At 51.8% G+C, this 11486-nt stretch overlaps 1 protein-coding gene across 2 annotated transcripts; it reads left to right on the top strand.

Moving 5' to 3' along the window:
* The first annotated feature begins 8736 nt into the window (after positions 1–8736).
* Positions 8737–11474, top strand: LOC116813689 (cytochrome c1, heme protein, mitochondrial). 2 transcript variants are annotated; one of them, XM_032760750.2, is made up of 7 exons: positions 8737–9164; positions 9769–9965; positions 10060–10186; positions 10273–10430; positions 10520–10680; positions 10971–11071; positions 11172–11474. In XM_032760750.2, exons 1-7 carry the CDS (start codon positions 9036–9038, stop codon positions 11274–11276), a joined length of 978 nt encoding a protein of 325 aa, XP_032616641.1. In that variant the 5' UTR covers positions 8737–9035; the 3' UTR covers positions 11277–11474. The 2 variants fall into 2 exon arrangements, with proteins under 2 accessions (XP_032616641.1, XP_032616642.1); XM_032760751.2 differs by lacking the exon at positions 8737–9164 and adding an exon at positions 9213–9609.
* The last annotated feature ends 12 nt before the right edge of the window (positions 11475–11486 follow it).

Raw genomic sequence — 11486 nt, forward strand, 5'->3', positions numbered from 1 at the left:
ACTGTCCATGTAGGGCCCCAGGGCATGGGGGTGAGAAGCCTCTGTCTGCAGGGCTTGGCATTCCTCACATCTCCTCCCTGGCAAGGGCTGCTGTAGTCCACTTACTGGGTAGCATTCCTGCCAACCAGGGCTCTGCTGCTGCATCAGCCCTGGGAGGTGAGCCTCAGGTGCACTGTCAGCCCTGGAGGGTGCCATGCAGGCTCAGAGGGCTGTGTGCGTTGCTGTGTGGTACTGTGCCAGGAGCGGTGCTGGAAAGGAGAATACACCATGGCCATGGTTTGAGGGCCTGCCAGGAGCCGAGGCACATACAAACCACCTGACACCATCTTTACTGCTAGGACTAAGAGGGTGGAGCTGGAGCCTTGCAGAGGAGGCCCAGGGTGCATGGCATGGGGCCCAGGCAAGGCCAGCACCTTGGTGTGGGATTGGGATGAAGCAGGGAGGAGCACCTGGCCTGGCGTCCTCGGAGTTGAGTCAGCCCAGGTGAGATGCCCACGAGGGGCTGGGCAGGCAACACAGCGGAGCCAGCACCCAGGAGCAGGTGGGGCACAGGGACAAGAGCCCCACAGGAGAGGGCACTGACGGGCCAGCAAGGAGAGAAGCAGGCTGTCGTACCAGGACTCTGAAAGGAACTGGGAAGACCACCGTCTGTTCCAAAAGAAAGGAAAAACCTGTGGCCTTTAGGTGATGCTAGGGCCATGTCAGAGACCTTGGTGCTGCAGCTAGAGAGCCCTCTGGTCACAGGAAGGCAAAGGCGCCGCAGCCACACAACCATGCACAGGCCTGGGGAATCAGAGCTGTGCTGCCTGGAGAAGCCACAGCATCTTAGAATCAACTGAGGGCCAGGGGCCTGTCAGTACAGTGTCCCCAAATGGCCTGTTGTCTGGGAGGTCCCGAGGAGGGTGCCCTCCCTGTGCCCCACTCTAGGCCACTGCCTCTTCACTGGGGCATGTCTTCCTGTGGGAGGCTTCCCTTGACACGAGACCCCTGGTGTTGGGGGTTAGTCTATTGATGGGGCTCCACAGTTGGGGGATGGGCGGAGGGTTCCCAGGGTGAGCACCTAGGCGATTTCCAGAGTTTCTGCAGAGGAAACACGTCTGCTGGGTGGGCTTCTGTTCTCTGTATCCAGCATTGTTTGAGGCTCAGTGGGAATCGGGGTATCGGGAACCCCACTGTGACTGGTATAGCCTCATCATTAACTTGCCTGTCTTCAGCCCCCTTGTCCCAGAGGTTGGAGCCTCTAGTCACTTTCTCCAGTGAATACTTCCTCTGAGGTTGGGTGGATGCCTGCAGTCCCCACCCTAGCCTGGCTGGTTTCCCCTGCCTCTCAGTACCCCTAGGAACACCTCCTAGGTGGGCATCACAGGGGCCTCCCCTGCTAAATCAGCAAGGGAGACTCACCTGTCAGTCTGCTATTTTCCAAGAAGAAATCTCTGTTGTGGTCTCCTGTTCTCTTTGTAAGATGACATCTGATACAAAACCACCCTCCAGGCATTTTAGCTGGGCTTTGACCTCAATTGTTTTGTTTTTGAGATGGAGTCTTGCACTGTAGCCCAGGCTGGAGTGCAGTGATGCAATCTCTGCTCACTGCAACCTCCACCTTCCTGGTTCAAGCAGTTCTCCTGCCTCAGCCTCCCAAGTAGTGGGATTACAGGTGTGCACCACCATGCCTGGCTAATTTTGTATTTTTAGTAGAGACGGGGTTTCACCATGTTGTCCAGGCTGGTCTCAAACTCCTGACCTCAGATGATCCACACACCTAGGCCTCCCAAAGTACTGGGATTACAGGCATGAGAGCCACCACACCTGGCAGCCTCAATTGTTTTTTAACAGGACTTTGGCAGTCACTTAAAGCACAAATCATGAAAATACATACGTGGGGGGAAAAGCTAAAGGATACCTTGTTTGTGTTCTGAGTAGTTTGTGCAGAATTCTCCCTACCTATACAAGTGTTGGAAGGGAACCATAGGAATGGCAAGGTTGCTTTGTTAGGGAGGTAGGATTTCTGTTCTGAGTTTCAGTAATGACATGGGCTCAGGCTCCACGTTTCTCCCTCCCTGAGGTTTTTTTTTTTTTTTTTGACAGAGTCTCACTGTCGCCCAGGCTGGGTGCTATGGCGAGATCTGGGCTCACTGCAACCTCCTTCTCCCGAGTTCAAGTGATTCTCTGGGCTCAGCCTCTGTTATATGTAAAATGTTTATTTAGAAGCAGAATGTTTGTTCCCTGGTACCGTAAGGAAAGATGAGCGTTCAGACAAAAAGTTCTCTCAGCAAGTCAATTTTACTTTCTGCAGAAAGGGTGCTCCTTGCAGATGGAATGATGGCGAGGGCATACCTGAATAAAGGAGGGAAGCAATTTTTATCTCTTAACGCAGCTTGTCCCTGCTACTGTGTCCTGTCTCCATTGGCTGGAGCCAGACCTGAACCCGATGGGCTAACAGTTTAAAAACTTTTTAAAATAGGTAAAAGCAATGGAGAACAGAGGAAAAGAGGAAGTTGCTTACTAAAGGACTTACAAAAGTAATAATATTCCCAAATAAGGAAGGGGCATAGGCCGTAAGCTGAGACATGCCTGTGAGCACGTCCAGCACAAATATCTTGGTTAGAGTACAAAGACATAGAATGTACTACGTGCCTGTGAGCATGTTTAACACAAGTATTTTGGTTAAAGTACAAGGACATAGAATGTCCTTATTCCTTTATACCTAACAGCTACATAGGATAGGGCTTAACAAAGAGTTATTAGCACAAAGCAAGGAGGCTTGAAGGAAGTTAGTCTTTAAAAGAAACACTTATAATTTATTTTTTAACAAGAAGGGAAACTTTGAAGAGGAAACTTTTTACTTTCTACAGCCTCCCGAGTAGCTGGGATTACAGGCATGCAGCACCATGCCCCACTAATTATTTTATATTTTTACAAATATTATGGCTTCTTCCAATGTCCACGTTCTTACCAACACTTGCTAGTGTCCATCTTTTTTTTTTTTTTTTGAGTTGGAGTTTTGCTCTTGTCACCCAGGCTGGACTGCAATGGCACAATCTCGGCTCACTCCAACCTCCGCCTCTCAGGTTCAAGCGATTCTCCTGCCTCAGTCTCCCCAGTAGCTGGGATTCCAGGCATGCACCACCACTCCCGGCTAATTTTGTATTTTTAGTAGAGATGGGGTTTCTCCATGTTGGTCAGGCTGGTCTCAAACTCCCGACCTCAGGTGATCCACCTGCCTCAGCCTCCCAAAGTGCTGGGATTATAGGTGTGAGCCACCACACCCAGCCCTGCTAGTGTCCATCTTGTAGATTACAGCCACCCTAGTGGGTGTGAAGTGGCATCGCATTTTCGTTTTGATGTGCATTTACCTAATGATTAATGAAACTAAAGCATCTTTTCATGTTATTATTGGCAACTGGTGTATATATACACGTGTACATATATATATATATATATATTTTACTCTTGTTGCCCAGGCTGGAGTGCAGTGGCGCGATCTCGGCTCACTGCAACCTCCACCTGCTGGGTTCAAGTGATTCTCCTGCTTCAGCCTCCTGAGTAGCGGGATTATAGGTGCGCGTCACCATGCCCAGCTAATTTTTGTATTTTTAGTAGAGATAGGGTTTCACATGTTGGCCAGGCTGGTCTTGAACTCCTGACCTAGTGATCCACCCACCTCAGCCTCCCAAAGTGCTGGGATTACAGGCGTGAGCCACCATGCCTGGCCTACCTATGTTTTATTCTGAGAATTTTCTGGTTTTAGGTCTTAAACTTAGATCTTTGATTATTTTTCAGTTATTGTAAATGGTGTATAAATAGTGTGAGGTAAAGGAGTCAACTTCATTCATTGACATTGGTTTTGCAAATCATTGTTGGCTTTTTGTTTTTGTTTTTTGGTCCTTTTGTTTTTTTGGGGGGGTTTTTTTGATCCTTTTGTTTTTTTTGTTTTTTTTTTTGAGACGGAGTTTCGCTCTTGTTGCCCAGGCTGTAGTCCAATGGCTCGATCATGGCTCACCGCAACCTCCGCCTCCCAGGTTCAAGCGATTCTGCCTCAGCCTCCCGAATAGCTGGGATTACAGGCATGCACCGCCACGCCCAGCTAATTTTGTATTTTTAGTAGAGATGGGGTTTCTCCATGTTGGTCAGGCTGGTCTCAAACTCCCGACCTCAGGTGATCCACCTGCCTCAGCCTCCCAAAGTGCTGGGATTATAGGTGTGAGCCACCACACCCAGCCCTGCTAGTGTCCATCTTGTAGATTACAGCCACCCTAGTGGGTGTGAAGTGGCATCGCATTTTCGTTTTGATGTGCATTTACCTAATGATTAATGAAACTAAAGCATCTTTTCATGTTATTATTGGCAACTGGTGTATATATACACGTGTACATATATATATATATATATATATTTTACTCTTGTTGCCCAGGCTGGAGTGCAGTGGCGCGATCTCGGCTCACTGCAACCTCCACCTGCTGGGTTCAAGTGATTCTCCTGCTTCAGCCTCCTGAGTAGCGGGATTATAGGTGCGCGTCACCATGCCCAGCTAATTTTTGTATTTTTAGTAGAGATAGGGTTTCACATGTTGGCCAGGCTGGTCTTGAACTCCTGACCTAGTGATCCACCCACCTCAGCCCCCCAAAGTGCTGGGATTACAGGCGTGAGCCACCATGCCTGGCCTACCTATGTTTTATTCTGAGAATTTTCTGGTTTTAGGTCTTAAACTTAGATCTTTGATTATTTTTCAGTTATTGTAAATGGTGTATAAATAGTGTGAGGTAAAGGAGTCAACTTCATTCATTGACATTGGTTTTGCAAATCATTGTTGGCTTTTTGTTTTTGTTTTTTGGTCCTTTTGTTTTTTTTGGGGGGTTTTTTTGATCCTTTTGTTTTTTTTGTTTTTTTTTTTTGAGACGGAGTTTCGCTCTTGTTGCCCAGGCTGTAGTCCAATGGCTCGATCATGGCTCACCGCAACCTCCGCCTCCCAGGTTCAAGCGATTCTGCCTCAGCCTCCCGAATAGCTGGGATTACAGGCATGCACCGCCACGCCCAGCTAATTTTGTATTTTTAGTAGAGATGGGGTTTCTCCATGTTGGTCAGTCTGGTCTTGAACTCCCAACCTCCGGTGATCCACCCATCTCGACCTCCCAAAGTGCTGGGATTATAGGCATGAGCCACCGTGCCCGGCTGTTTTGTTTGTTTTGAGATAGGGTCTCAACTCTGTTGCCTAGGCTGGAGTGCAGTGGCATGATCACAGCTCATTGCAGCTTTGACCTCCCACCTCACCCGCCTGAGTAGCTGGGACCACAGGCGTGCACCACTCTTGGCTTTTTTAAGACAGGATTTCACCATATTGCCCAGGCTGGTCTCCTGGGCACAAGCAATCTACCTGCCTTGGCCTCCCAAAGTGCTGGGATTACAGGCATCAGCCAGCATGCCCGGCCCTGTTTGCAGTTGAATACACGGTTTTGCCATATTGGCCAGTCTGGTCTTGAACTCCTGACCTGAGGTCATCTTCCTGGCTTGGCCTCCCAAAGTGCTAAGATTATAGGAGTGAGCCACCGCGCCCAGCCAAGAATTATTTTTATGTGATGAGTCACTTCTCTCTTGCTGCTTTCAAGAGTCTTTGTCTTTCAACAATTTGTTATGTGTCTCCTTTAGTTTATTCTACTTAGTGTTTGTTGAACAAAAAAACTTGATGTGCAGATTCATGTTTTTCATGAAATTTGGCACGTTTTTGGCCTTTTTTTTTTTTTTTGAGACAGAGTTTCGCTCTTGTTGCCCAGGCTGGAGTGCAATGGTGCGATCTTGGCTCACTGCAACCTCCACCTGCCAGGTTCAAGCAATTCTCCTGCCTCAGCCTCCCAAGTAGCTGGGATTACAGGTATGCACCACCATGCCTGGCTAATTTTGTATTTTTAGTAGAGACGGGGTTTCTCCATGTTGGTCAGGCTGGTTTCGAACTCTCGACCTCAGGTGATCTGCCTGTTTCGGCCTTCCAAAGTGCTAGGGTTACAGGCATGAGCTACCACGCCCAGCCTTGACCATTATTTTTTTTTTTAAGTATTCTTACTCCTTTCTCTGTCTAGTCTACTGCTGGGACTGAAATTATGCATATGTTGGTATGCTTAATAGTGTCCCACAGGTCTCTGAGGCCCAGTTCATATTTGTTTCTTTTTTTAAATTTCTCTTCCTCAGACTTCCCTTTGTATAGAGCCTCAAGGTCAGCCAGAGGTGAGAGTTTAGGGCTTTTTCAGGTCTCTCCTGAGTATATCCATAGTCCTCCGTGTGTATATGACCTGTATTCCCAAAAATGTTTTGGGCTTTTCAAAGCTCCTGTGGACATCTCATTCCCTTGCTCTTCCTTTTTAGCTTTTTGTTTAGTCTATTGTTTGTGGCAACTGTTATCCATCACCTCAGGCAGCTGGCACTGGGCAAGCCCTGAGCTGATGTGGTAGGAGTCTTCCGGGAGCCGTCAGGCACGTTCAATAACGGACGTTCTATGCGAATGAGGGCATTCTGCTCCCACAGTAACTGGGAATGTAGGTTCTTATTTCCAAGATTACCACTGAGCTGGAGGGCAGGGTTGAAGCAGGGAAAGCTACAACCCACAAAGGCCACTGTTCTTACTGATGGTCACCCGTTTAATTGAATAACACCCCCGGGATGATGAAAGCCTTTGATTAATTTCCATAGCTCTGTAAAAGTTGATTCTGATCATTTTTGCCATGTTTTTCCTGCCCTTATTGGGCGAGGGGTGGGCACATTTTTTAGGGGTCTTTCTCCATTTTCACTGACAACTAGTTTTTGATTTTTATTTTATTTTTTATTTTATTTTATTTTTTTCTTGAGACAGAGTTTCGTTCTTGTTGCCAGGCTGGAATGCAGTGGTGTGATCTCTGCTCACCGCAAACTCCACCTCCTGGGTTCAAGTGCTTCTCCTGCCTCAGCCTCTGGAATAGCTGGGATTACAAGCATGTGCCACCACACCTGGCTAATTTTGTATTTTTAGTAGAGATGGTGTGTAGAAAGTAAAAAGTTTCCTTTTCAAAGTTTCCCTTCTTGTTAAAGAATAAATCATAAGTGTTAGAAATAATAGTTTCTTTTACAGACTAACTTCCTTCAAGCCTCCTTGCTTTGTACTAATAATTCTTTTTTTCTTTTTTTTTTAATTATAGTTTAAGTTCTAGGGTACATGTGCACAACATGCAGGTTTGTTACATACGTATACATGTGCCACGTTGGTGTGCTGCACCCATTAACTCGTCATTTACATTAGGTGTATCTCCTAATGCTATCCCTCCCTCCTCCCACCCCACAACAGTCCCCGGTGTGTGATGTTCCCCTTCCTGTGTCCAAGTGTTCTCATTGTTCAATTCCCACCTGTGAGTGAGAACATGCAGTGTTTGGTTTTGCTAATAATTCTTTAAGCTCTATCCTATGTAACTGTTAAACATGCTCACAGGCAGGTAGTACATTCTATGTCCTTGTACCTTAACCAAAATATTTGTGCTGGATGTGCTCACAGGCACGTTCCAGCTCACAGCCTATGCCCCTTCCCTATTTGGCATAAGCAACCTCCTCTTTTCCTCTGTACTCCCTTGCCTTTATCTATTTAGAAAAGTTTTAAATTATTAGCCAGTCGAGTTTTACTTTAGATTGTGCAGTCTGGCTCTAGCCAATGGAGACAGGACACAGCAGCAGGGACAAGCTGCATAGGGGATAAAAATAGCTTCCTTCCTTTATTCAGGTGTGTTCTCACCATTTTTCCATCCGTGAGGAGCACCCTTTCTGCAGAAAGTAAAATTGCCTTGCTGAGAGAACTTTTTGTCTGAATGCTGATCTTTCCTTATGGTACCAGGGAACAAGCATTCTGTTTCTATTCTGTTTACATATAACACAGGGTTTCTCCATGTTGGTCAGGCTGGTCTCAAACTCACGACCTCAGGTGATTTGCCCACCACGGCCTCTCAAAGTGCTGGGATTACAGGCGTGAGCCACCACACCCAGCCTAGTTTTTAAATTTTATTTTTTTATGTATTTTTTTTTGAGATGGAGTCTCCCTCTGTCATCCAGGCTGGAGTGCAGTGGCACGATCTCTACTCACTGCAACCTCCGCCTCCCGAGTTCAAGCGATTCTCCTGCCTCAGCCTCCCAGAGTAGCTGGGACTACAGGCACGTGCCACCACGCCTGGCTAATTTTTGTATTTTCAGTAGAGACAGGGTTTCACCATGTTGACCAGGATGGTCTCCATCTCTTGACCTCGTGATCTGCCCGCCCCACCCCCCAAAAGTGCTGGGATTACAGGCGTGAGCCACCGCGCCCGGCCTTTGCTTACTTTTTAAATATTTTATAATAAAAATATTCCCATATAACAAGATCACATTTACTTACTTTTTTGACACAAGGTCTCGCTTGATATCGCCCAGGCTGGAGTGCAGTGGCGATCTCGGCTCACTGCAGTCTCCACCTCCAGGGCTCAAGCGATCCTCCCGCCTCAGCTTCCCAAAGCGCTAGGACCCAAGGCGCGCGCCGCGCGTCGGGTCATGAGGAGTCAAGGGAATGAAGAACAGGGTGCTCAGCCCGGGGGCCCAGCCTCCCGCTGTCAGGCGCTGCCTGCGGCCGAGACCCCCGCCCGCGCCTTCTGCCAGGCTGCCCTACAAGCCGCCCTTTCTCTGGAGGTCCTCAACCTTCAGGGGCAGCCTCCACCCGGCCATCGCACAGCCTGAGAACGTGGAGAAAAGGAGCGTCGGGGTCTCACAGGCGGCGTGGGAAACGCCGGGCGGGGCGGGGCGCTGTCACGGCAACAGAGAGACGCGACGGGGCCCCGCCCCACCGCCAGTTTCCACGACAACCCGAAGAACGCGGGGAGGCAGGCGGTGCCCCGGCCCCTGACTGACGCGACCCGGGCCCACTCGCTTCGTTCCCGCCCACCCGACAGGCCCCGCCCCCACGCCCGGCCCCGCCTTGCACTCCCCGGCTGTCGCGAGGTTTTGACTCTCGTGGCGCCCCACGGGCCGACGGGAGTGGCGGCCGCGCGGAGGAGGCCAAAATGGCGGCAGCTGCAGCTTCGCTTCGCGGGGTAGTGTTGGGCCCGCGGGGCGCAGGGCTCCCCGGCGCGCGTGCCCGGGGTCTGCTGTGCAGCGCGCGGCCCGGGCAGCTCCCGCTACGGACACCTCAGGTGAGCGCTGGGCCGGGCCCCGGCCTCCGCGCGGCCCCGCATCTCCGTGAAGGTCACGGCGGGGAGGCTACGGGCGTGGGCCGGGGCAGCGCGGAAGCGGTCCCGGCCACCCAGCGCCGCCGGTCCCCACTGCCTGCCGACCTTGAGCGTGTGGGATCAGGGCTGGGCGCCCACCTCTCCGAACGGCAGGGCGCCCGTCCCGAGCGTGGGGGTCGGCGGGACGGGCTAGCTGCCGTGGCCGGGCCGGGGCTTTCCCGGATGGCGCGCCCCGGACGGCTCTTGCGGCTGGCTGTCCAAACTGGGCCCGCGTCCTGAAGTGACCCCAGCCTGACCTCGGCCAGCTGCTTGTGACCTTGGCCTGTCCCAGCACCCTTGGTCACTTCGGTCTGATCCCCGGCTCAGGATCCAGGAACACCCTCTCCTGAGAGCGAATCACGGTCTAGGGGTCAGCGGCGGAGAGGGATGGGGTGGGTAGTGGGACAGGGTGTGCGTCTGGTGCCCTGCAGGAGGAGGCCATTGCTGGGTGGAGAGGTGGGCGCTGAGAGTCAGATCCCCAGGTAGGGCTGGGTGGTGTCCTGGCAGGCGCTGAGCGGAGATCTTGCAGGCAGTGGCCTTGTCGTCGAAGTCTGGCCTTTCCCGAGGCCGGAAAGTGATGCTGTCAGCGCTGGGCATGCTGGCGGCAGGGGGTGCGGGGCTGGCCGTGGCTCTGCATTCGGCTGTGAGTGCTAGTGACCTGGAGCTGCACCCCCCCAGCTATCCGTGGTCTCACCGTGGCCTCATCTCTTCCTTGGACCACACCAGGTGTGCAGCTGGCTGGCTGGCTGGCAGGGGGAGGTTCTGGGTGGAGCTGGTGAGGTGCAATCTTCAGCGTTCCTAACCCTTTCCCTCCCTCCAGCATCCGGAGGGGTTTCCAGGTATATAAGCAGGTGTGCGCTTCCTGCCACAGCATGGACTTCGTGGCTTACCGCCACCTGGTGGGCGTGTGCTACACGGAAGACGAAGCTAAGGAGCTGGCTGCGGAGGTGTGGGGTCTGGGAATGCCTGGGACCCAGGGCTCAGGGCTCCCACTGTTGAGATGGCAGGGTTGTGATGAGGCTCTCCGTGGCAGGTGGAGGTTCAAGACGGCCCCAATGAAGATGGGGAGATGTTCATGCGGCCAGGGAAGCTGTTCGACTATTTCCCAAAACCATACCCCAACAGTGAGGCTGCTCGAGCTGCCAACAACGGAGCATTGCCTCCTGACCTCAGCTATATCGTGCGAGCTAGGTACACGGGCTGCCCATGGGGTGGTGCCGGAGAGGTGGGGGAAGGGCTGACTTGTGCTTGGAACTAAGGAGCCATGGATCTGGTCCTAGGCATGGTGGTGAGGACTACATCTTCTCCCTGCTCACGGGCTACTGCGAGCCACCCACCGGGGTGTCACTGCGGGAAGGCCTCCACTTCAACCCCTACTTTCCTGGCCAGGCCATTGCCATGGCCCCTCCCATCTACACAGATGTCCTGGAGTTTGACGATGGTAAGAGGCCTCCAGTTTGGCAGTGGGCATGTGGAATACTTCTCCACTACCCCCAGGGATGCTTTCCCTGCTTTCCTGCGTCCAGGAGGTCCTGCCCACTTCTTGTCTGGGGCATCTTATGTTCATGTCTCAGGAGGCTTTTGGGCTCCTTCAGTCTTGCGTATGTCCAGTGGAGGGTACTGTCCCTTTGATGCCTTGGGTAGGGGGCAGCGTCTGCTCCACAGAGGGGGTGCATTATCCCAGTTTGGACATGAGCCTGAGAATAGCCCTCACTGCTTGTCCTTGGCCAGGCACCCCAGCTACCATGTCCCAGATAGCCAAGGATGTGTGCACCTTCCTGCGCTGGGCATCTGAGCCAGAGCACGACCATCGAAAACGCATGGGGCTCAAGGTAAAAGGGTTGGGAGAAGGCCATGGTGGGTATCAGAGAAGGGCTGGGAGCTGGGTAGGGCTCCTCCCCACTCCCTTCTCTGAGCCTTCCTTGTCTGCAGATGTTGATGATGATGACTCTGCTGGTGCCCCTGGTCTACACCATTAAGCGGCACAAGTGGTCAGTCCTGAAGAGTCGGAAGCTGGCATATCGGCCGCCCAAGTGACCCTGTCCAGTTCTGCTTGCCATCCTGCCACAACAGGCCCTCAGGCCCAAGAGCCATCCCAGGCCTGTTCAGGCCTCAGCTGGCTAAGCCCCTCTTCATCTGGAAAAAGAGGCAAGGGGGCAGGAGCAGGAGACCAGGCTCTAGCTCTGGGCCCTCCTTCAGCCCCCATCATGGGAATAAATTAAGTTTCTCAATGTACATATTTGAGCT

This window comes from Hylobates moloch, unplaced genomic scaffold (assembly GCF_009828535.3).
Source record: "Hylobates moloch isolate HMO894 unplaced genomic scaffold, HMol_V3 SCAFFOLD_9, whole genome shotgun sequence".
NCBI lineage: Eukaryota > Metazoa > Chordata > Mammalia > Primates > Hylobatidae > Hylobates > Hylobates moloch.